General features: G+C 33.9%; 1 protein-coding gene across 1 annotated transcript; it reads right to left on the bottom strand.

Annotated features, from left to right (window-relative positions):
- Positions 1–607: 607 nt before the first annotated feature.
- Positions 608–22,202, bottom strand: LOC146530507 (unextended protein-like). Its single transcript, XM_085199880.1, has 15 exons — positions 21,665–22,202; positions 15,841–16,338; positions 15,308–15,410; positions 13,147–13,719; positions 12,748–12,864; positions 11,756–11,927; positions 9,713–9,904; positions 9,133–9,279; positions 8,495–8,635; positions 8,149–8,288; positions 7,932–8,058; positions 7,393–7,522; positions 6,818–6,914; positions 3,653–3,715; positions 608–3,400 (listed from the first exon to the last, which is right to left on the bottom strand). The coding sequence occupies exons 1-15, from the start codon at positions 22,117–22,119 to the stop codon at positions 3,275–3,277; spliced, it is 3,081 nt and encodes a 1,026-aa protein (XP_085056006.1). The 5' UTR covers positions 22,120–22,202; the 3' UTR covers positions 608–3,274.
- Between the last annotated feature and the right edge of the window lie 184 nt (positions 22,203–22,386).

Below are 22,386 nucleotides of genomic sequence, written 5' to 3'. Positions count from 1 at the left end.
AGCCAGCATCACGGGAATATTATTCTTTGTTTTTTTAGCTTCTCGCTGCATTCCGCATGTAGCGGGGTAGGCAGAGAGAACCTTGTGTTAAAACACTATTCCCATAAAGACAATTCCGTTGTCCACATTCCGGCGAATTCGAAACGCGACAAGTAGGTTCGATTCCCACGCGAGGAAATTAAATATTTGCCTTATTGAATTTTCTTAATAAGTATAACGATTTGAACCTGTGCGGGTTCAAATCCTGCCGCTACGTATATGTTTTCTTAATAAATATTTTTCTTTCCTAAGTCTGGAATAAAACATTAATAATGTTATATTTTTTCAATTCCAACCCATAAACAACTCCTTAGATTATCACATTCAACCGAACAAATTGCAGCTTTATAATATTTGTATAGATTCAACAAAACGTATTTGAAGCGCAAGTGCGCAAGTACAACATTGTGTTTGAATCCGATGAATTAATAATTTGTAGAAGTGGCGTCGTATCGTGGCGAACTAAGACAGACGTGCCTTTTAATTTTGAAATTTAAATTTTTATAATTTTTGTAAGTTGTAAAATTGTAAATTTGGTTAATAAATTATATAAAAAAACAGCTCACCATAATTATGCTAACAGTATTTATTATCAATAAATAAAACAGGGAATAACTATTATACTTATAATGAATATTCCATTCGAAATATCTTTATGCTATATAAATGCTAAGTAACACACTTGACGTATACAGTTGAACTAAATGCGAGAAAAAAATATATATTAAAAAACAGTACAAGTATATTTATTTATACACCTTTTAAAAAGGTAAAAATGTACTTTTAGAAATTACTTTTTTACTTTTTTTTTTACCAATTAATGCAAAAAATATATTAAAAAATGTTCTACACAATGAGCTCTTTAGTTGTAGAATTGGTTGAAATATAAACATACTGGCAATACAGAATTTGAACCCATTATCAATATTTTCCAAAACATTAATTAGATTATCTAATTCCATAATGACAGAACTACAATTTAATAAATAACCAAGTCCAAGTCAGATACTTAAATTTAATAAATAACCAAGTCTAACTTACTATTTCTTTTTATTAAAAAAATATTATTTTTTTAATCTCACACCCAGTCCACTGTACATACAGGCGTTGTAAAAAAAAATCAAGCGTAAAAACAACTTATTTGTATTAACAATTTATTTTCTATATTAAATTTAAATATTCTATACTAACTGAAATATGACAATTTGTATAAATAAAATATATATATTTTTATCTTTTTTAGAAAAAAGTAAATATATTAAAAAAAATGTTAGCACAAATAAGTAAGAAAAAAAAAAATTATCAGATCTAAAGATATCACATAATTTACAAAAAATTGCGAGTTCAAAAATAAAATTATTAGTACATTTAAAATTTGTATCTGCTATCATTTATATTTAATAATAATATTATAAAATATTAACAATCGAATTACAATTTTTATTCTACATTTCGTTTAAAAAAGGCAACACAATAATAAAAAATATATATTCAATTTCAGAAATAAATCTTGAATGCTACCAGTTAATCGTAAATCATAAAATAATAATAACAATATTATTGTCGTTGTACTTGATTTGTTTTATGTTACATTACTATAATAAGTATGTATAGGCCAGAAATAAGATAATACGCAACACATTTTTGAAATAATAAGTACATCAGGTTGTTTTAAAAAAGCAACACTATAAAGACTAGATACACTGAGTGCCAATTCCAATATAGTTGCTAAAAAAAAGAAGCACTTGCAAATAAATATTTTTTACACTCATTCTCTGCAAAATGAAAATTTATAACAGATACTAATACAGTATTTCTATTTGTTCAAAAATAATAATTAGCACAGAAAAATAAACAAAAACACCAGTGAAAGCAATAGTATTATAGAGACAATGCCAATGAATTAGCCTTAATTTTTTTTCTTTTTTTGACTCAGAATATTACAAAGTACAATCAATAAAGTGCAATCTATATCTAGAAAAACAGTGCGATTTATATAATTCCTTGTTCGCTTTCTTAAAATTATTTTTTATTCATATATATTTTTAAAACTATTATGACGGATCTCTTACCCATGATGATGAAAATATTTTTTGTAGAATAAAAACATTAGAGATACGCAAAAAAGTAAAGAAAGTATTTAGACAATAATTTACCACATACCGCAATTTAGAAAATCATATTAATAATGAATACTCAAATTTATACCAAAATATATATTTGAAAATATTTCCAAATTAATTAAATAAATAAATGTAACCATGTAACCATGCATTTGCTTAACTTGATTGATACTTTATTTATACTTATAATAAAATCGTAACAGATCGGTGGTAGTACATGGAAAGTATATAAGAACAAATGTTATTTATTGGTCGCCGGTAAGTTTATAAACATATTATTTATTTTATACTTTCTTTCATTTTTAATGTTTTTATTCTATAAAATGGCACACGATAATGACATTATAATTTTTTTAAGGCCATATGTGACAATAATATATTAATTTCATCACTATATCATATTATTTATATTTAGTGTTGGTAACACTAGAATGTTACCATAATATGAAAATTGGCATTTTTTATAATATAAATATTATTATTAGTTTCTTTATATTTGGCGGAATAATTTAATTGTAAGTTATTTACTTATAATCTGTCTCATTTATATTTGAATGTAATTTGTATTTTTAATATCGATATATTAAATTAAAAATTAAATTACATAAGTATAATAAAATAACATTCATGTCGATACTAATTTAAGTACAATTATTAAAAAATAATTTTAAAAAGAGTTAATTTATAATAAAAAAACAATCTCAAAATTTTAAAACTCAATTAATACTTAAAACGTGCAATGCAGTAAATAATAAAAAATACAAATAAATAAATAGTAGTAATTGAACTATACAGGTTGCTTTAAAAATGAATATTTTAGTTACACCATTCTCTGATTTTCCCACTCTCCTTTTTACCAACAGAGATTCATTCTCTAAAATATCTACAAAAATTTAAAATATTACCAAGTAAAAATCTCAAATGATGAGATATTTTATATAATTGATAATTACACTCCGTATTTCTTCTACCTTTCTGAAATATATAGTTCCAAAATAACGAAACCAACATTTCGAATCAATCTATATACTTAAAAAGAAGAGAATTAAGCCATTTATTTAGTTCAAAGCAACATTTTGAAACATTTTTATATACATAAAAAAGGGCCAATTTTAGTGTTTCAACAGTTTCTCTTGTTCGTCCGCCCTAGCTGGATACAAGTCTCCGTTTCTGTCCGGGGAGTTGCGGGCGAAGGAGGCTCGAGTCACCGGCGACGCTGACACTGGGTTCGGGGATACCTGATGGGGAGAATTGATATTTTATGTGTTCGTATACATATAGTAGACAGCTGCGCTTCGAGATATTGCGTATCGAGTGGCATAGCTCATTGCTGCATTTCGTCTGGTTATCAGACTTAATAGTGAGATTTATGTGTATTGTATATAATTATAAATTGATATTGAAGCACTAAACAATTATAAAAAAATATTAATCACAGATCTCTCTTTATAGTTTCTTTGTGAAAATGGCAAAAAAAAATATGTACCGACCTGCCTCGATGGAGTTTTGTGTTCTCCACTTATACTTATGTCTTCATCCACAGACTGTAGCAACTAGAAAAAAATCAAATAAAAAATTAATCAACTTTACGCCGTACACATCTGGGTAGGCAGAGGGAACCTAGTGTTAAGACATTCAGTTCCCAACTTCTTGCCGAATTTTTCAAGGCATTGCGTGTTGAGTAGCAGAGCTCAACGCCGAGATTTTGCCTTAGGCCAGAGCGAAGAAATGGAAATATGATAAAAAAATATCTAAGAAAGAATAGTAACGTCGTTGACTAAGACTGTTTTTGAGTTCGGAGTTCTCGGACTAATTACACATTTTTTGATTACACAATGTCATAAGAATGAAATAAAAAAACCTTTGGGAGAAAACTAAAGAAAAAAATTAAAACGAAAAACAATTTTTTTCTACCAGAGCCGAGGAATGACCATATTTTAAATATAAACTTTCCCCCCAGTGGGGTCGCACCCACAGACCTCGCGTTTACAATCGCACGCCGTCTCATCGCGCCATAACTAATAAAATAACTAACATTCTTCGCTTATTTCAAGTCACATCTCTCTTTTCCAATAACCTTATAACTTTAGCCAGTTGCATTAAAACAAGCTTATCCGAATACGATAATCTATTATCATTATAAAAATCGGTATTTTCATTGATTTTAATATTATTTTCTACAGAACTGTAGAAGTTATCTTGAATACTGTATGTAATGTCGCATTTGCATTCAATATCTATTCTTTTATCTTTATCTGTACCTAATTTTATCACAGATTTTTTATCTTTTTCTCTTCTCTTCTTTTCCGGTTCATAAAATGTTAGTAACGAAGTGTCAGTACGAAATTTGGCTTTTTTATCTGTAATATTATGTAATCTATTAAATTTAATACAATCTAATAAAAAAAGGGCGTAATTAATGGTCTTAGGTTCAATTTGCGTTAGGGGAAATATTTGTCTATAAATGTTATGTAACTTTACTAGATCGATGTTTTTATAGCTTTATATGTTTTCAAGCATAACAGTGTAGGCAAAGACAATCTAGGGTCACGACACTCCATTCTCCGCTACCCACTCAATTTCTCAAGACTTTGCGTGTGTTGAGTAGAACTCAACGCGGCGATTTGACCAACGAGGCAATATTTTTTTATAATTCTCCCGATTGGAGGTCGACCTAAAAACCACTGTGTTTACAATCAGATACGTGACCAAAATTTCATTGGATTTTGTGCAGTTATTATTTTCTGTAAAAAATTAATAATTAAAACTAACCCTTTTTCCCTTCATCTAAAGACGACCTATCTTTTTCAACATTTACTTTAGATTTAGATCTACAAGTTCCTTCAAACTTCTTGTCTTTAGAAGTACTCGCGATTTCTGCATCAAGTTTCTTTTTTAGAATTTCTTTCATTTTAGCATTTTGTTCTTTATTCGTACATTTGTCGAAATCTAAACCAGTTTTTTTTTATTTAAATTAGTATAAGACGATTGTAATTTTACTAAATCTTTCAAAAAATATATGTTCGTCGTCTAAAACAACTTTCGCTTTTAATACTGTAAAAGCATTAGTTTTAGCATCATTGATTCAAGACTTAGAACCTAATCACATTTTTTTCTTTACCTTTCCCATGAATTGAAGACAAAGTGGCGGAACTCAACGCCGCGCCGAGATAGACTTAGATAAATAATTGATTATAGCGCAAAATAACAATATTTCGATTTATGCTAAGAACTCTGCTAAATTATTTCATTAAAAAGAGTGAACAGATAATAAAAAACTAACCCTTTTTCCCTTCATCTACAGATGATCTATCTTTATCAACATTTTGTTTAGATTTCGATCTAAAAATGTCTTCCAATTTTATGTCTTTTTTAATATCTAATAAATTAAAATCTTTAGAAGAACTAGCTACTTCTGGTTCAAATTTCCTTTTAAGATTTTCTTTAATTTTAGCATTTTGTTCTTTATTTATACATTTGTCTAAATCTAGAGTAGATTTTTTATTCAAATTAGGATGAGACGATTGTAATTTTTTTAAATCCTTTAAAAATGTTTGTTCAGCATCTAAAACATCTTTCGCTTTTAATTCTGTAGCATCATCATCATTTTTAGCGTCTTTCGATTCTAAATTGTTTTTATTATCCATTTTACTTTTTTTATCTATTATTTTATCTATGTCACGTAATAAAATGTCACTTTCAGATCTTTTATTATCTGTCTTCAAATATTTAGACGATATCGGTATTTCATCATTGTCAATTAATTTATTTTCTTTTTTATTATCAATAATGTAAGAACTTTGTGATACTTCATCTGGTTCTTTGATAGCACTTGTTTTTGTATCTGCTATTTTGTTTTCATCTGTGCTTAGTTCGATACTTAAAGATGTTATGGTAGATGATGTGCTAGCTATATTTTGTTTTTGTTTTAACTCCATCATATTTAGAACTGATTCCTAGAAGATTATTAATAATTGCTGTTTTCTATTTCTATGTCTAGATTTTTTACATTAAATAAATAAAAAATAAATAAAGTCGATGAGGGTTTATTGATTTTGAGATTAAATCTATCATAACTTTTAAACAATTTCGAACAATATTTACTTAAATAATACTAACAATTTCAAAAAAATAACAAATCTATGTTTACTTCAAACTAAAAATATTTTAATAAATTAAAGACTACTTGAAACTACTTTAATTGCTTTAACGAACCCAAACCTACGACCTATGTTAAATAAAATAAAAAATTACAGAATAATCTTGATCCTGTATCACTGATGTACTCGATCTTGATAATTTTAGGGGCATTTGACTATTTATTGAAGAACGTGGGAACTGTTATAAGATTTTCAAATTATTTGTAAAAAATCTGTTTGATTGATTGATCTCAGAAACTACTGGTTCCAATTGAAAAAAATATTTGTGTCGGGTAGTTCATTTATCAAGGAGGGTTATAGGCTGGAGGCCAGTCTGACTGTAAACGCTACTGGTTGTGGGTTCTGTTTCCACTCGAGAAAGGCATTGCGTGTTGAGTGGCGGAACTCTACGCCTATATTTACCTACATTGCACGAAAAAAAAAATGACATGATAAAAACTTTGGCGGGACTCGTACCCAGCATCTTTCAGTTAATTTCAATAATATTGATCTTACCTTATCGACTTCGGTGTCGAACTGTTCGTTAGTACTGCCTTTGGATAATGCTCCTTTTTCCATTAGAGTTGCTCTTTTAGCCGCCAAGTATAATGAACTGGAATTAATATTAATAATATGAATACGTAGAGGCTCCCGTGGAGCAGTGGCAACACCGTGTGGATTCGATTTCCACTTGAGTGAATTAATTATAATTTTTTTTCATTCCCACGCTCTGGTAAAAAGATAAAGCGCGGCGTTGAGGTTCCAAGAATAGAAGATTGGCCGTGCATGGAGGAGTGAGTGTTTAAACACTAGGTTTCCTCTGTCTATCGACTATATTTAGCTTCAGGCTGTATCCCTCATATAGCAGGTTAAAGCTAAAACGCATATATACGTCCATAGTTAGTCTGACTGTACACGCGATGGTCGTTTGTTCGATTCCCATTCAGGGGGATGAATTATTTTTTTACAAGAAGTAACATAAAAATTATTCAGTTCAGTCCGTATTGTCCAGTTAAAATATCATTTTCAACAAGTTTATAGCGACCATAAGCATTTTTTCAAAAAATATATACAAATTAGAACCCACATACCGTCTCACAGCCAAATAATAGACGTCAGCCACCGCTCGCACTGAGTAGTCGGGTACAAATGTATGACGGAGCATCGCCTCCATACTTATATTTTGTAGGGAACCCATCGCTGATGGCGTCGGGGATTCAGCTACGGAAAACACAAATGACTAATTATTAGGGTTCCGTATCTCAAAAAACTTTTATAAGAATCACTTTGCAGTTATTCTGCTGGCAAGACCATTTTTTCTTAATAACGAACTTTTTTATATTCTTTTCTTATTTTTCTTTCTTTTATATCTATGATTTTATTTATATTATCAGTTACTAAAATATTACATCCTAGTAATTGTAATAAAATTGGATGATTTAAAAAATGTTGTTAATATAAGCACAATATATGTAAGTATTCCAACGTAGCTCGATAAGAATTAATGGCTTACGTGGTGTGGGTCCGAATTAAACATTTTTACATGTTTCTAAACATTTTTCTTTAGTTATTGTGTGGAATAACACACAATATACCCTGCATGTTTATATATATAAAATTTAAAACTCACCAAGTCCAACATTCTGCGTGAGGGCCTGAACCCCGAAGTAGGTGAAGGGCCCCGCCTCGAACACCAGGTTCTCTCTGCCCACCGTCACCTCCACGCGCCCCTCCAGGATCAGCACGAAGTAATCCACCTGGAAAAAAATGCCCATTTTTTTCTTTTGCTATACAGAACTGTAAAAACGTTCGAATCTATTAAAAAAATAAAAATCGAAATGGCTTACCGGTTTTCCTTGTTGATAAACATAAGTGCTCAATTCCCTTTTAGTCTTGCCCTTCATTTTGATGTAATGTATGACATCTTGCTTCAGAAGCCTCCGGAGCACGGTCTCGGACACCGTGTCAGGTTTGAACACGTCTACGCCTGCGGGAACATTATAATGTACTAGCGACCCGCTCGCGGCTTAACCCGCTTCTACTTTACAGTTATTTTAGTAACTTATCTACATTACTTTCGTGCTTTAATAGCATTATTACTTTAAAGAAATAAATATATATTGAAAACTAAAGTTTCAGCTAATTCAATAAAACAAAATTGTAGCAATTTTATAAAAGGTAAAGCACACTCACTAGTGCTAAGAAACTGGAAGGTGGCTAAAGTGAGTTGTGGGGAAATGTGTATCCTCTGATTTTCGTGTCTCTCAGCAAACGCTGCAAAATCTTGGAGCTTATTTTGGGGACGATTTCGTTTCCTTTTTGATCTGTTGTCCACTAAAAAATATTTATAATACAATAATAACAATTATGATATTTTATTTGTGAAAATTTCTAGAAAACATTTAACTTTCGTATGTAAAATTTAAATATAATAAGAATATAAAATTCTTTATCTAAATTCACTTAATTTCGCTATTTGAAAAATGATATAATTGATAATGTTTAAATGAAGTTTCTGAAAAAGAGATTACACCTGAACCAATTAGACTCCTCATTTGTAACCGAAGCCCCATTTCCCTTTTATCATTTCTCCAATAACATACTCGAGGATCGCGACGCCTATAAACTTACAACTCTTCACATACATCGATATTCTTTTTTTGTCATGTATATAATTAAAATAATATGTAAAATACCCGTCGGTTTGTACTATTTTGATTTTTCTATCCTTCTCATCCCCTAGAAAATTTCGATTTAAAAAGTCCAGATTTTGTCCAAATTACTTTGACTCCCAATTAGACCCAGATGAAAATAGAACTCCCTATACTCACTAAAGACATCAGTTTCATCCACAATCTCCGCTTGTATCATTTCTTCAATAACGTCCTCGAGGGTCACGAGGCCGATAGTTTCATAGAAGGGGTCCCCTTCACCCTCGTTATTGATGCGGTGTACGAACGCCATGTGACCTTTGTGTCCTTGATTAAAAAACAAAAGATTTACAGATTTATATTGTTATTTTTATATATTATTTTTCGCCCATTTTTTTCCAGACTCAAAACAATGTCTAGTCTAAAAGGCTAAAATTGAATACAGTATAAGCCATAGTGTTTAATGATGAGTGATGAGCTAAGCCAGTGAAGTATCGAACGATATATATGATTTTCAAAGATACCGTTATCAAATATAAAAATATCAAGATGTCCAAAAAATTAAAGATAACCTAGCACAATTTCCCACCAAACAATGCTTGCCAGTCAACACCCATTGGGAAAACCCTATTCTCTTCAAACCATAGCATTATAAGTTTTTACCCAATTTTTGAGGATACGTCACTTATCGTCTTGTTATCTGTCTATCCGTCTGTCAAAATCATTTTTTTACGTACCCACAAATCGAAAATTCACTCACCCTCCTTGAACTGTTTAAACATGACATCCAGGGTGACATCCTCGAACACAAAGTTACACGGGTTCTGGTAGTACTGGCAGAGCGTGCGCAGCGGCGTGTTGTCGTCGGGGTCCACGAAAGCCAGGTCCTTGATGAATAGCACCGTCACTATGTTAGTGCGGCTGCCCTCGTAAACCGGGATACGGGAGTAACCTTTGGGTAGAATTGATGTTTTTCTATTTGAGGTTTATATTTTTAACCGATTTCAAAAAGAAGGAGGTTATCAATTCGACTGTATTTTTTTTATGTTTGTTAAGCTTAGAGAACATAAAAAAACAGTGTAAGGAGGAACCCAGTATAAAGACACTTCGAATACATAAAGACATTCCAAGGACACCCCGACAGGGTTCAATGGCGGAAGTGAACGTCAAATTTTGTCCATTAAACTTGAAATACTCTGATTTCATAATAAGTATACGGAATATTCAGGATATGTTCTTGTTGTCATACTTGTGCTAATTTATTATTCACGCATGAAATATTTTTTGGCGTAACTTATGACGTCATCGTGTTAGATGCTAGTCCGGCTACACGCGATGGTTTCAGGTGGTAGCGAATAAACCAAATAAAGGCGTGTATATTTTATGTAAGTATATCTGAGGTTATTAAATTAAAGGAGAATTCCTGTCATTTCAGAGTCTTTAAGAATGGCTTTCAAGTTTCAACCTAAGTCCTAAGCTATCACAAAAAAAAGACAAAATAGTGTTGTGCAAAAAATCAGGACAGTACGCGAGGACATTACAAAACCGACGGCGGTATTCTGACACGGATTTGAACCTACAAGAGTCGTTCCACGGCATTATTCGAACACGCAACCGTCGTTTACAATAGCACGCTTGTTGCCCTTGCGCCACGACGCGACGGCCTCTCGGAAGAATGTTTATGATATATAAGTAACTAACACACTTCTGGCTTGTAACATTGCTGTCAAATTTCATAAGCGACAGCTATGTACTATAGAAATTTCGGTGCACGTTGGAAGGTGTCCAATAGGACTTGTAATTTTAGAACACCATCAGTTATGATGATGGCCACGCGGTGGTTTAGTAAGTGAATTCAGTTAAACATCTAAATCAAATGAAATTTATGAAATAGAAACAAGACAAAGCGCAGCGTTAAATTCTGCCACTTAACACCGAATGTTTCAAAAATTGGGAGGCGCGTGGGAAACGTATTGTCGTAACACTAGGCTCCCTCTGCCTACCCTGGTATATGCGGGATATTATTACCTATTTATTACTATAATATTACATAGGCTATTAATACACCACTCTGAAATGAGTCCTTCGATCGATGTTAAATAGATAAGGGCACTTAAGAGTTAATCTTAATTTATATAAACATGGTGGATATACAAATTACGATAGACAAATATTAAAAAACAATCAATCAATCTTTTTTAATTAGCTTCACCGCTCACGCATTGCTCAAATGTTGAGATTTGTTTAGTGGCGAAACTCAACGCCGCGCTTTATCTTGTTACCGGAACAAGGAATTGTAAATAATTAATTTCTCCGAGTTTTAATCGAACTCATAACCGTCGTGTTTACAGTCGAACGCTGTGTTGTTCTGAATAATAGGTCAAATGAATTAAATTGCGTCATTTCCCAAACATGACATATTTCGTAACATTTTGGTATTCTGCCAAATTAGGACGAAATGTAAATTACTTTGGGTTAATATGCCTGTTTTTTAGCTTCAAGCTGTATTCCGCATTAAGCTGGTTAGATAGATGGAACCTGTTAACCTAGTGTTAAGACACTCCTTTCCCATTAAGACACTTCCGTTTCCTACTTTCCGCCAAATTCTGGAGGCATTGCGTGTTAAGTGGCGGAACTCAACGTTTTGCCTCGCTACCAGAGTGAAAGAAAATATTAAATATTTCACTTCTACGCTTGTGCCCCTACGCCACGACTGCCCTAGGAGCACTAATATTCATGTTTTCTAAAAAATGTTTCCTAAATATATACGAGTGCACACAAAAATAAAATGAAAATAACTCACCAGACTTAACGATTTCAGACATAGTTTCGAAGTCCAAAACAGATGTAATTGGCAACATGAAGACATCTTCCAACTTTGTCATCACATCGGAGACGGTCTTCTTCCTCATTTCGAGGGCACCTGATATAATGTTCACCTCGTCCTTGTCCAGATCGTTCACGCCTGTTGTTACCTGATGATAGCCAGTTCAATTTTTAGTTTTTATAGTAGTTTCACGTACTTTCCCGCGTTGCAGAAGTTTCGAGACATTGCGTTTTGCGTGGCGGCACTTCATGCCGCGCTTCATCTTGTTACCAGAACGAGTGGGAATTGAATTCAAAGCCGTCGCGCTAACAGTAACTTTAGTTTCGATGTGGTCGATAAAAAAGAATACGCGACCCATAGAGAGGTGGCAAGTATTGGCACTACACCAAGCTGTAGTTCAGCATACTTGGCAAATGCGTACAAATTTCAAATGTCGTTATGACTTTTGTGATAATGAATTAAACAGGAAATATATTCACAGGTGTACCACTACGGGTTTCTAATAAAAGTTATATCTACAAATATATACTAATATTAAAAAGCTGAAGAGTTTGTTTGTTTGAACACGCTAATCTCAGGAACCACTGGTTCGAATTTATCTATTTTTTGTATCGGATTGTCCATTTATCGAGGAAGGCTAAAGAACTTTTTCCAAGGATCGAGCACACAACCACAATGTGTGTAATCCTCTTTTTCTTTCAATTTGTAGTAATTAAATGTTATTTCATTAAATATATTTAACCTTTTGAATCTTTTTATATTGTCTATCTCCGTCCCTAAGAACTAAGTAGTCTTGTAAACGCTATATCCTTGACCTAAGTACCAGTAAGTATGCCAATTTTTATTTCTCTGCACCCCATAATTTTTGCTGTATATTGTTTATTACTTCATTCACATCACTTAAGTTAATAAAGGAAGAATTTTATACATAGATATTTATATAGATTTGAACCCCTTCTTTCACTCACCTTGACCAACTCCTTCAATCGTTCTCTATTATACACGCTGCCTATCTCCTCCCCTAGGAAATAGTCTAGCAACTTGCTGACAGGGAATGCCAGAGGCGCAGTGAGCCCCATGACTGCCTGTTGAAAGAGATTATTATGATTTTTTATTATTTTCACGCTGTATCCCGCGTATAGCGGGATAAACAGACGGAAGCTAGTGTTAAAACTCTCCGTTCTCACCACCAGAACTTAAGATATTCCGGTCAGCCTGTTGAATAGTGAAACTTAACACCGCCGAATTGTCCTATAAGAGCGAGAAATCACACAGTGTAGTGTAGTATCTCGCACACAGTAGGCTCTATAATAATTCACTCTTTCAGTGGGGATCGAAGAATGAAGAATGTCTGTAGTTTGACCCACCTTAGTAACCATAATACTCTTCGCCCCTACCATCAGGCCGTGTCTCGAACATATCGCTTGCGGCGTTATCTCACCCAACAATACTATAGCGAGCGTAGAGAATATCACCGCGAACAGACCGGACGTTAGTTCGTCAAGTAGAATTGTAAATGTCGAGTTGACCGCCACATTGCCTAATAAAATACTGCATAATAAATAATTTCCATGGTCCCTCACTGGCATTATAGCTCTCGCGTATTTCCTCTCTTGCTCAGTGCCAGTGTTAGATATAATCTTTAGTTCTGTACGATCTAACGACATCAGTCCAAGGTTCAAGCCCGAAAAAAGCGCAGAAAACATGAGGCAAACCAGAATAAGTGTCAACGACACCCACAATGGTAATAACTTATTGTGCGTAGCTAGCATTTTCCAGTGTTCAAATCCTTGGTGCAGATATTTTTCTTGGTCTTTATTCGGATCTTTGACGCCTGATTTTAAATTTTTCGCGCATATATATAATTTTGAAGCTAGTAATGGCGATGGGGCTATTATTTCGAATAACGCAGACCTGGCTGTGACCGAACCTTCTTTCGCCTGTAAGAGAATTTTAAGTATATATTTTAGTTATGCCTATTTTACGCATAAAAAAATTGGTCTAGTGTAAAAACACTCCGTAGAAGACCTTTATTCTGATTGAAAACACGATGGTTGTGGATTCGATCCCACTCGATCAAAATTGTTTTTTCGCCATAGTAACAAAGCACTGTGTATTACGTTACTCAATAAACATCGTCTCGAAACCTGGGCAATGCGTGGAGAACGAAGAACCTTAACATTAGCTTTTTTAACTAATACAAGAATTTTCAACATCAGAGTGAAATAAAAATCACGCCATCATCAACATTCTGTGTTTCTGAAGGCATTAAGTTTTATGACTAAACTAAATATCTCACTATATATAGCCAAAATTGGAACGAAATATATAATTATGAAAGTAAAACAAATTTTGAATTATTCGATTTAGATGAAACTTTACAGTTATATTATTAGCTAAATAAGTAATACAGCTTATACGGCAGAATAACACATGGCTACAATTAATAGAACACAAAAAAAAACTTTTCGCTCATATATCCGCCCAATTCTGGAGACATTGCGTGTTTAGTGGCAGAACTCACGCCACGCTTTGCCTCGACACTAGACCGACGAAATGGAAACAAACATTTATGTCAATATTAATTTATGGAACATTTTGTATATTGTATTAAACATAATATAACAATAAGTTTAAGCGGGCGAAGCCGCGTTTGTGTCCCTAGTATTAAAATAACCCCGAATGAGAATCGAATCCACAAAATGGTACACGATAATTAATCGTACACGTACGACAACATTTACAATCACAACTATCCCACAGAGATATGTAAATAATAGTAGGGGATCGCTATTTAGGTCATTCTACGTAACATACAAGTAAGTTGCTATAATATGATTATTTTTCATCAGGCAAGTTCTTTCAGGAAACTGTTCAGGCTAACATTCGTATTTAGTAAGCTCGACTGGTCGTAGGATCGATTCCCGTTCGAGGAAATTAAATATTAAAAAAAATAATTTCCTCGCTCTGGTAACGAGGCAAAGCGCGGCGTTCAGTTCCGTTTCCGTTAATGAGAACGGAGTGTCTACACACTAGGTTCCAAGGTTCCCTCTGCCTACTTAGCTATGTGCGAGATATTGAGTGAAGCAGAAAACATAAATAAAATATAATTGAATTTCGGCTCTTATGGGTAGTACCTATATATAATATACTCTTATCTCTTATGAATAAATCGAATGAATTACAGTACATTCCTCGTAACTGCATTGTGGAAATAAGAAAAAAAACGCGAGATACGCGTAGATTAATCGGTCCCAACGACTCTATGAAAAGTTATTTTTCTCTACATTTCACGTTACGCTGTATCCTACATATACATATTTTGCGGTCTAGGCAGAGGAAACTTAGTGCCAAGACACTCTTCCCCACTTTCCACCCAATTCTAGAGACATTCCTCGAGCGAGAATTGATCCCACAACCGTAATGCTGTATCCATTACGGCGTCAGGCGTTACGCCTCTGTAACACGACGGCCTCACTTCACGATTTTCTTCTTATACTATACAAAGCAATGATATGGCCTACTTACCATATATTCTCCTTTGAGTAAAAATTTACAGGGTTGCCCATACTGCAGTACGTCGTGAGTGAATGCGATGACCGTCTTCTCTGTTAAGCCTTGGCCGAAAAGACTAAAGAAAATATGAAAAAAAATTAAAAATATCATTTAATTATTGGATACAAAAAAAAATAAAATTAGATATAGGTACTATAGATGTCATATGATGTGATTACATTGTATAAATTGTATTGATATTTCTGTTTCACATTTTTTTTTGGCTTCACGCTGTATCCAACACATTGCAGGGAATCTGCGAACTTAGTGTTAAGACACTCCGTTCCCATTAAGACACTTTCGTTCCACACTTTCGGCGCCGAAGCCTGGAGGCATTGCGTGTTGAGTGGTGGAACACAACGCCGCGCTTTGCTTCGTTACCAGTACGAAGGAATAAAAATATTAAGTATTTCACTTTCTGGAGTGGGAACCCACATGTCACGTTTACAGTCGCATGCTTGTGCCCCTGCGCCGCAACTGACCTGCTCCCACTTTAAACTACTTACCGCAGTATAACTTTAGTATCAGCCAAAACACTTGGTATACCATCGTCAATGATCTTCGGCTCTTTATCTGAGTTCTCCACCCTCAAACCATCGACAAACACAGGTGTCACATCACTTCTGACAGACCATTCACCAATTTGACGATCCGCTTTGATCACATTAGTAGTGTTTTCATTTTTAAAAAACAAATCGTCCAGCTTAACTTCATCTGTGCCACCACTTTTGACAATTTCCCTTTTATTTCTATCATTTAATAGTTTAATATCTATATCATTTATTTCATTTTCAGCGTAAGCCTTTGGGTTATCATTACCTTTTTTATTTTGGACATCACTAAGAGGTATGTATTTGTTTTTCATGAACACTTCTATATCATTGGCTTCGTCTCTGCTAGGGCTGGGGACGTTAGGTAGGTAATTGACGTCGATATCGTGGGACAAATCTCCCCATTTTGTGTTAACTTGTTGTAGATCATATTTTTCTCCTTGTAATTCTAATCTGCAATGTTCGAAAAAGGTTAAAATGAGTCAAGAATAATAATTCATATTTTTTGTAGTAGTACGATATAGCTTAGTGTTAATAACTGCATACGCCAGATTTATATGAACTTGAAATATTTAATATTTTTCTCGCTTTTATAACGAGACAAAGGGCGGCGTTGAGTTCAGGCTCCTAATTTCGGCGGGAAGTGGGGACCTGGGTGGGGAGTGACCTCGGCCTGCCCTGCTGCGTGTGGGATATTGCACGAAGCTAAATTAAATAAATATGAACGTAATGTTCATTCAGCATTCAGTATTCCGTCCCCCACTTTCCGCCCATATTTGGAGACATTGAGCATTGAACTTAAAGCTGGTTTTAGTACTCTTACCGGAGCGAGAAAATAATAAATATTTTATTGATGCGAGCGAGAATCGCACCCACAACCGTCGCGTTTAAAGCCAGACGCGTTTCAGGTCCTGGCTCAATCATTATACCAGTTTGATGATACCACATTATAGGGTTGTCACCTAATACAAGTGGGTTAAATTCAGTTTATTATATTTATTATATACTTCACTCTAAAATAAAATCATGGTAAAAAAATACGAGAAACTCCACGTGCCGACATCGTGGCACTTCCATACGCCATAACCTTATACCATATGTTATATTCACTTTATGTTTACATTCCGTCGTCGCGTCTGAAATACACACTTGGCCCTCGGCCAGGCGCTGTGAGAGTCGACAGTATTTATAATTAACTGTTATGTACTTTATTCCCTCATCTTAACCCAATGTTCTAACGGAGAAAGGGAAATGCAAGGAAAAACATTCAGATATATTAAGGCTGGTTTAACGCTGTAGTTGTGAGTTCGATGGCTACGGTAATGCGAAACGCGGTGTTAAGTTCCGCGGTTCAACGCCAAATGAAGTGTTTTGACAGTTCTAACTTCTAGAGGTTACCACAGTGTAAGAGTGAGATGGTCTTTCCGTCCGACTATTTCTTGGTAATAATACAAGTAAGCAGTTGACTCTTGCGAGTTTAACGAAGTTCTTAATAGGCCCGCTAAACTCGCAGTGGAAACCGAGCTAAGTGTCGCAGACAACCCTGACGGGTACAGTGGGTTACACAGAAGTGATTTTGATTGTGATGAGTGCTGTAAAACAGGATATTCAGAAAGAGTTAATACGCGTCAAATTTTCGAGATGTTACGTGTTGAATGGCGAAACTTAACACCGCGCTTCGGTTACCAGACCACAGAGGCGAAATGAAAATAAATTAAATATAATTATGCCCCCAATGGGAATCAAACCCATGACTGTCCTGCTATCAGAGAGATGCTGTGCCCATTGCGAAATGACGTCATGTTTTATAATATTAATTCAGATTTAAAATCTAAAGATTGTGATAAAAGACGTTTTTCATTCCTCATCTAGATGCCATTAAATCCAATTATGAAGTCCTAGATAAAGTCGTGGGCATATAATAATGAAAAATGGTGGACGTGGGTTCTAATACTCTGTAGAAAATTTCCTGTTTATGGTAAAACTATACGTTCCGTATCTCGTTTTATTCCTGTTCTCGTAGGAATTTTGAGAAATCATCTCTTTGAAGCCAATTTTGTTTGTACCGCACATTTTGACTTCAGCAGCGAAATTATAACTTACAAGGAACTTGTAGTTTATCATAAATCATGAAATTGTCACAGCATCCTCGGAGCGCGAGTCCGACTCGCACTTGACCACATTTTATCTTCACGCATCTTCCGCGTCATGTTAAGGGAGCAGATAATATCAAGTGATTTTGTAAACTGCGAAATTTAATATTTTAACATTAACATTCGAATCTATATACTTATAACATAGACTGAAGAAATGATTAACAGTTTAAAAATCACCAGTGTACCTACTTTCTAAGAAGTGTAATTTTCTATGTGCTCCAAGGGTGTGTAGACTTGGGTATTTGATATAACGTTAACAGACAAACAACTAAGTTAACCTTATAAGAGATCCGTTCTTTCTCTTGAAGTACGGAACCCTACAAAGCATCGTTAGTTACACCATTCGCAACTGGACCAGAAATACATCATAAATGGAGAAAACACCCAAGAAAATAATATTTATTATGGACCTTGAACTAAATAGGCAGATAGCGATCGTAAAAAATACATTACGTTATTTCCATACAGATGCTTTTATATTATTTCTATTTTTATTGAGTTTATACTTATAAAAGTTATACAACTTTTACGTAACGAAAATGAACTGTGTAAGTGATAAGCTGCGGTGTTGGCGGGACTTAACACTGCGTGTAGAATAAAGATACATTTACATAGACCGCAGACTTTATTTGGATGAACGCGCTAATCTCAGAAACTGCTGGTTCAAATTGAAAGTTCTTTATGTTTTGAATAATGCAATGATCAAAAAATGTTATTGCCCATATTATTATATCACGTATCTTCAGTCAGAGTTACCCCCCACACTTAATATATACCACATACGACTCTTAGGCATTTCTCTTTGAACAGAGGAGCAAAGCCGTAGTTAAAAGCTACTTTTAATTAAAAAAATTAGTCTCCCTCTGACTACTTAAAAAAAATACGTATTATTATTATAAACATTATTTTTAAACTATTACGTCGTAATTTTTATAACATTGTTAATTGTTTTCTTATAGCTTTGATCTTTTTTATCACCGTTTGTTAAGTTCCTGTTAATGTTTATTATAGATTTGTGATGCTTTTCGTTTTTCATTAAAATGCAATCTAATTCTAACACTATAATGAATAATCATTTTAATTTTCATACGCTTCCAAAGTGTAAGAATTTTTTTTAGCTTCGCTGTTTACCGCACATACCAGGAAACTGGAAACCTGCGTTAAGACATTCTGTTTCCAATAAGACACTTCCGTCCCCCACTTTTCGCGGAATTTTGGAAGCGTTCCGTGTTCAGTCGCGGAACTCAGCGCTGCACGTTACCAGAGTGAGAGAATGTAAATATGAAATAGTCCATTTCCTCGAAAAGGGTATCGAACCCACAATCTGTGGCGTTTACAGTCGCGCGCTGGTACCCTTGCGCCATGACTGGCCTCAGAAAATGAAAATAATTTAAATATAATCAATATTAATTCCTATAAGTGGGTATCGAACCCATAACCATTGTGTTTACAATCAGACAGTTTTCCTCGGTGATCCATGATTAACGACTGTCCCCTGGTAGGGCAACTCATTTAGTCAATGTAGACGCTTTAGATTTATATAATTTATTAAATAAGAACAGGAATATATCAATTTAGATGTCGAACTACATCATATATAATCGTACATACATAGCTTCACGCTTTATCCCTAGGGGGGTAGTCAGAGAGAACGGAGCGCTAAACGCTACGGTCTCTACACACCTCTACTCGTCCACTGTCATCAACCTCTTCATACATGCTCTCCGGGGGACCCTCATGCTTTTTACGTGACTTTCCTTTAAATATTTAATTTCTCCGAGTGGGAATTGAACCCACGACTTGTCCCGTTTATAGTCACAAGCTTTTGCTGCTGCGCCACTACGCGCCTAAAAATAACCAGCATTAACAAAATATATTTCACAAATAAGTTTCCCTCGTAGACCTTGACCTATAAGAGGGTGATCATCCAGTTGACTACACGAGGGTCAAAGCGTGGAAGCAAAAGAACTATTAAAGGTATAAAGTAAAAATTATAAATCGAGCGGCAGCGGCGCAGTTTGTGACTGAAAACGCGACGAATGTGGGTTCAATTATTATCTTTTCCCGGTTCTGGAGAATTAAACCGCGGTGTTGAGTTCAGCTACTCAACTAGCAATGTCGGGAAAGTGGACAGTGCTTTATAATATTAATTTCGTCATCCTCACATCTTTTTTCTCCACGTTCCACCCGAATTCAACATCGCATTGCTATTACAGAGCAGCAAAATCGAATCTACAACCACCGCGCCACCTTGGCTAATTTGTTTATGTGTGAATGGATAAAATATTTTTCATTAATCAAATGATGATGAAATGATCGGTTCAATTCATCTTGGGTTAATAAATTATTAATTATTTATCGTTTATTCACTCTCGTTAACAAAGTGTTCCGTTTCCCACTTTCCGCTAAATTTTTGAGGCCTTGCGTGTTAAATGGTGGAACTAAGCACCGCGCTTTGCCTCCGTACCAGAGGGTGGATATGAAAATATTTCAAATAAACATTGTAGTAACTGTTAAATTTAATTTTTCTACTTTCAATTACAATGAAAACCATAATCTTATTGACCATCTGGTCAACACGGTCTCTCGATTAATATGATACCATTGTAAAACAGTACTGATAAATCCAAGAGGAAAGTTTCATATATAATTCTATCATAAACAATTATTATTATTATGTTTTGTAATCCAAGGCTGTTGTTGCACAACTGCACAACATACAACTGTAAATGTAGGGTAGCCAGAGAGTGCTTTGTGTTAGGATACTCTGTTTCCAATGCACTGCACAATTTTGAACAAGAAACTAGTAAATTCTTATTTTTCAACTTATTTTTATTATGTTGCAAGACATTTAGTATTTAGATGACTGTTTTGTAAGCCCCCATTTTGAATTGAACTTACAACAATCACTAATATTATACAAGTAAAATAACAAAAATTATACAATTACATATGTAATAAATAAATATTAAAATTACATATCCAATTAGGATCTTATAATTTAAGTGCTTAAAATATATATACTTACATGGCATATTTGTCAGCTTCATGCTGTATCCCACATACAGCAGTGTAGGCAGAAGGAACACTGTTAAGACAGTCCGTTCCCCACTTTTTGCCGAATTCTGAACAGATTCAGAACTCAATACCATGCTTCGCCTCGACACCAGAGGTAAGAAATGGATCACTTCCTCGAAAGGGGATCGAACCCACAACTGTCGCGTTACAGTCACACCCTTGTGCTGCTGTGCCACGACGGCCTTATTTGTCCATTTTATTCATAATTTTATTGTTTTTTTTATTGATACTCACTGGAGTTTCATTAATATTTAATGTCATAATGCTAAGTGTTTGTTATGTTATGTGTTTGTGTACTAGTAATGACTAAACAGCATAAATAATTTATAAATCATGTCAGCTACTTATCTATTTTATGACTTTAAAATTTAATTATTTTACAATATATTTTTTTTATAAATACCTTCCGTATTTGTAATAAAATAAAAAGAATTTGTTAAAAAAAATAAGATATGCATAATATATTGTCGAGATAAATTATATAAATGGATGACTCATTTAACTTGTTAATTATTTCCTGGTAATAAAAAAGAATTGTTTCTCACCTCTCATTATCACCACTTAATGAGACCCCATCAGCTTTGCGATGCAAAAATAAATCGTTTCCTTGATGAATCCACTGCCCACCAACTGGAGTGTTCCTTCTCACCTCATGGCGTAAACAAAAATATAATTTATCATCAACTTTAGGCACTATTATTTCTACCTTAGTAAACCACTGTGCAGTTTCGATTTCTGTTAATTCGTAATTAGGATATAGTGTATCACAACTGCTGCCTCTAACACCGTCTCTAGATGTTAGTCTCCAAGAATAATGCCCTAAAAATTCACCACCGTTCACCAATAATAAATATTTACATTTAATATCTAAACACGATTTAGCTTCAACTTTAAACGACACTATCCATGGTTCTACAGTTAAATTCTTTGAGGACTTCACTTGTATAATAAAGTAAATTAATATCCCACAAGTCCGCAACACAAAAGACACTGGTGCCATTATAAACGCCGAGCGAGGAAAGGAAAACAAGAGACCGCTGATTATAAGGACATCGACATGTTTTTCACCATTGACAGTTCGGCGGCAATTGTTGCCGGAACTGCGGTAGTTGTAAAGAAAATGTTGTCATATCCGGCGATGAAATTTCTTAAAGTTTAGCTCTTTTTTATTAGAATATAATACAAATTTATACATTTTTATTTATTCGTTTTGCTTTACTATTTTGTTTTACTTACTAGAAACAAACAAACATCTTTTATAAAGAAT

Source organism: Heliconius melpomene, chromosome 17, assembly GCF_056956725.1.
Source record: "Heliconius melpomene rosina isolate 202511_hmr_F chromosome 17, ASM5695672v1, whole genome shotgun sequence".
In the NCBI taxonomy this organism is placed as follows: domain Eukaryota; kingdom Metazoa; phylum Arthropoda; class Insecta; order Lepidoptera; family Nymphalidae; genus Heliconius; species Heliconius melpomene.
Note: the sequence above shows the minus strand (reverse complement) of the source record. Positions and strands in the feature narration are given on the sequence as shown.

Coding starts and splice junctions, on each gene's coding strand:
- LOC146530507 (XM_085199880.1), bottom strand. CDS start 22,119: ATGGCACCAGTGTCTTTTGTGTTGCGGACTTGTGGGATATTAATTTAC. Junction 16,339..21,664: donor TTAAGTGGTGATAATGAGAG/GTGAGAAACAAT, acceptor CGAACATTGCAG/ATTAGAATTACAAGGAGAAA. Junction 8,636..9,132: donor GGATGAAACTGATGTCTTTA/GTGAGTATAGGG, acceptor AATATTTTTTAG/TGGACAACAGATCAAAAAGG.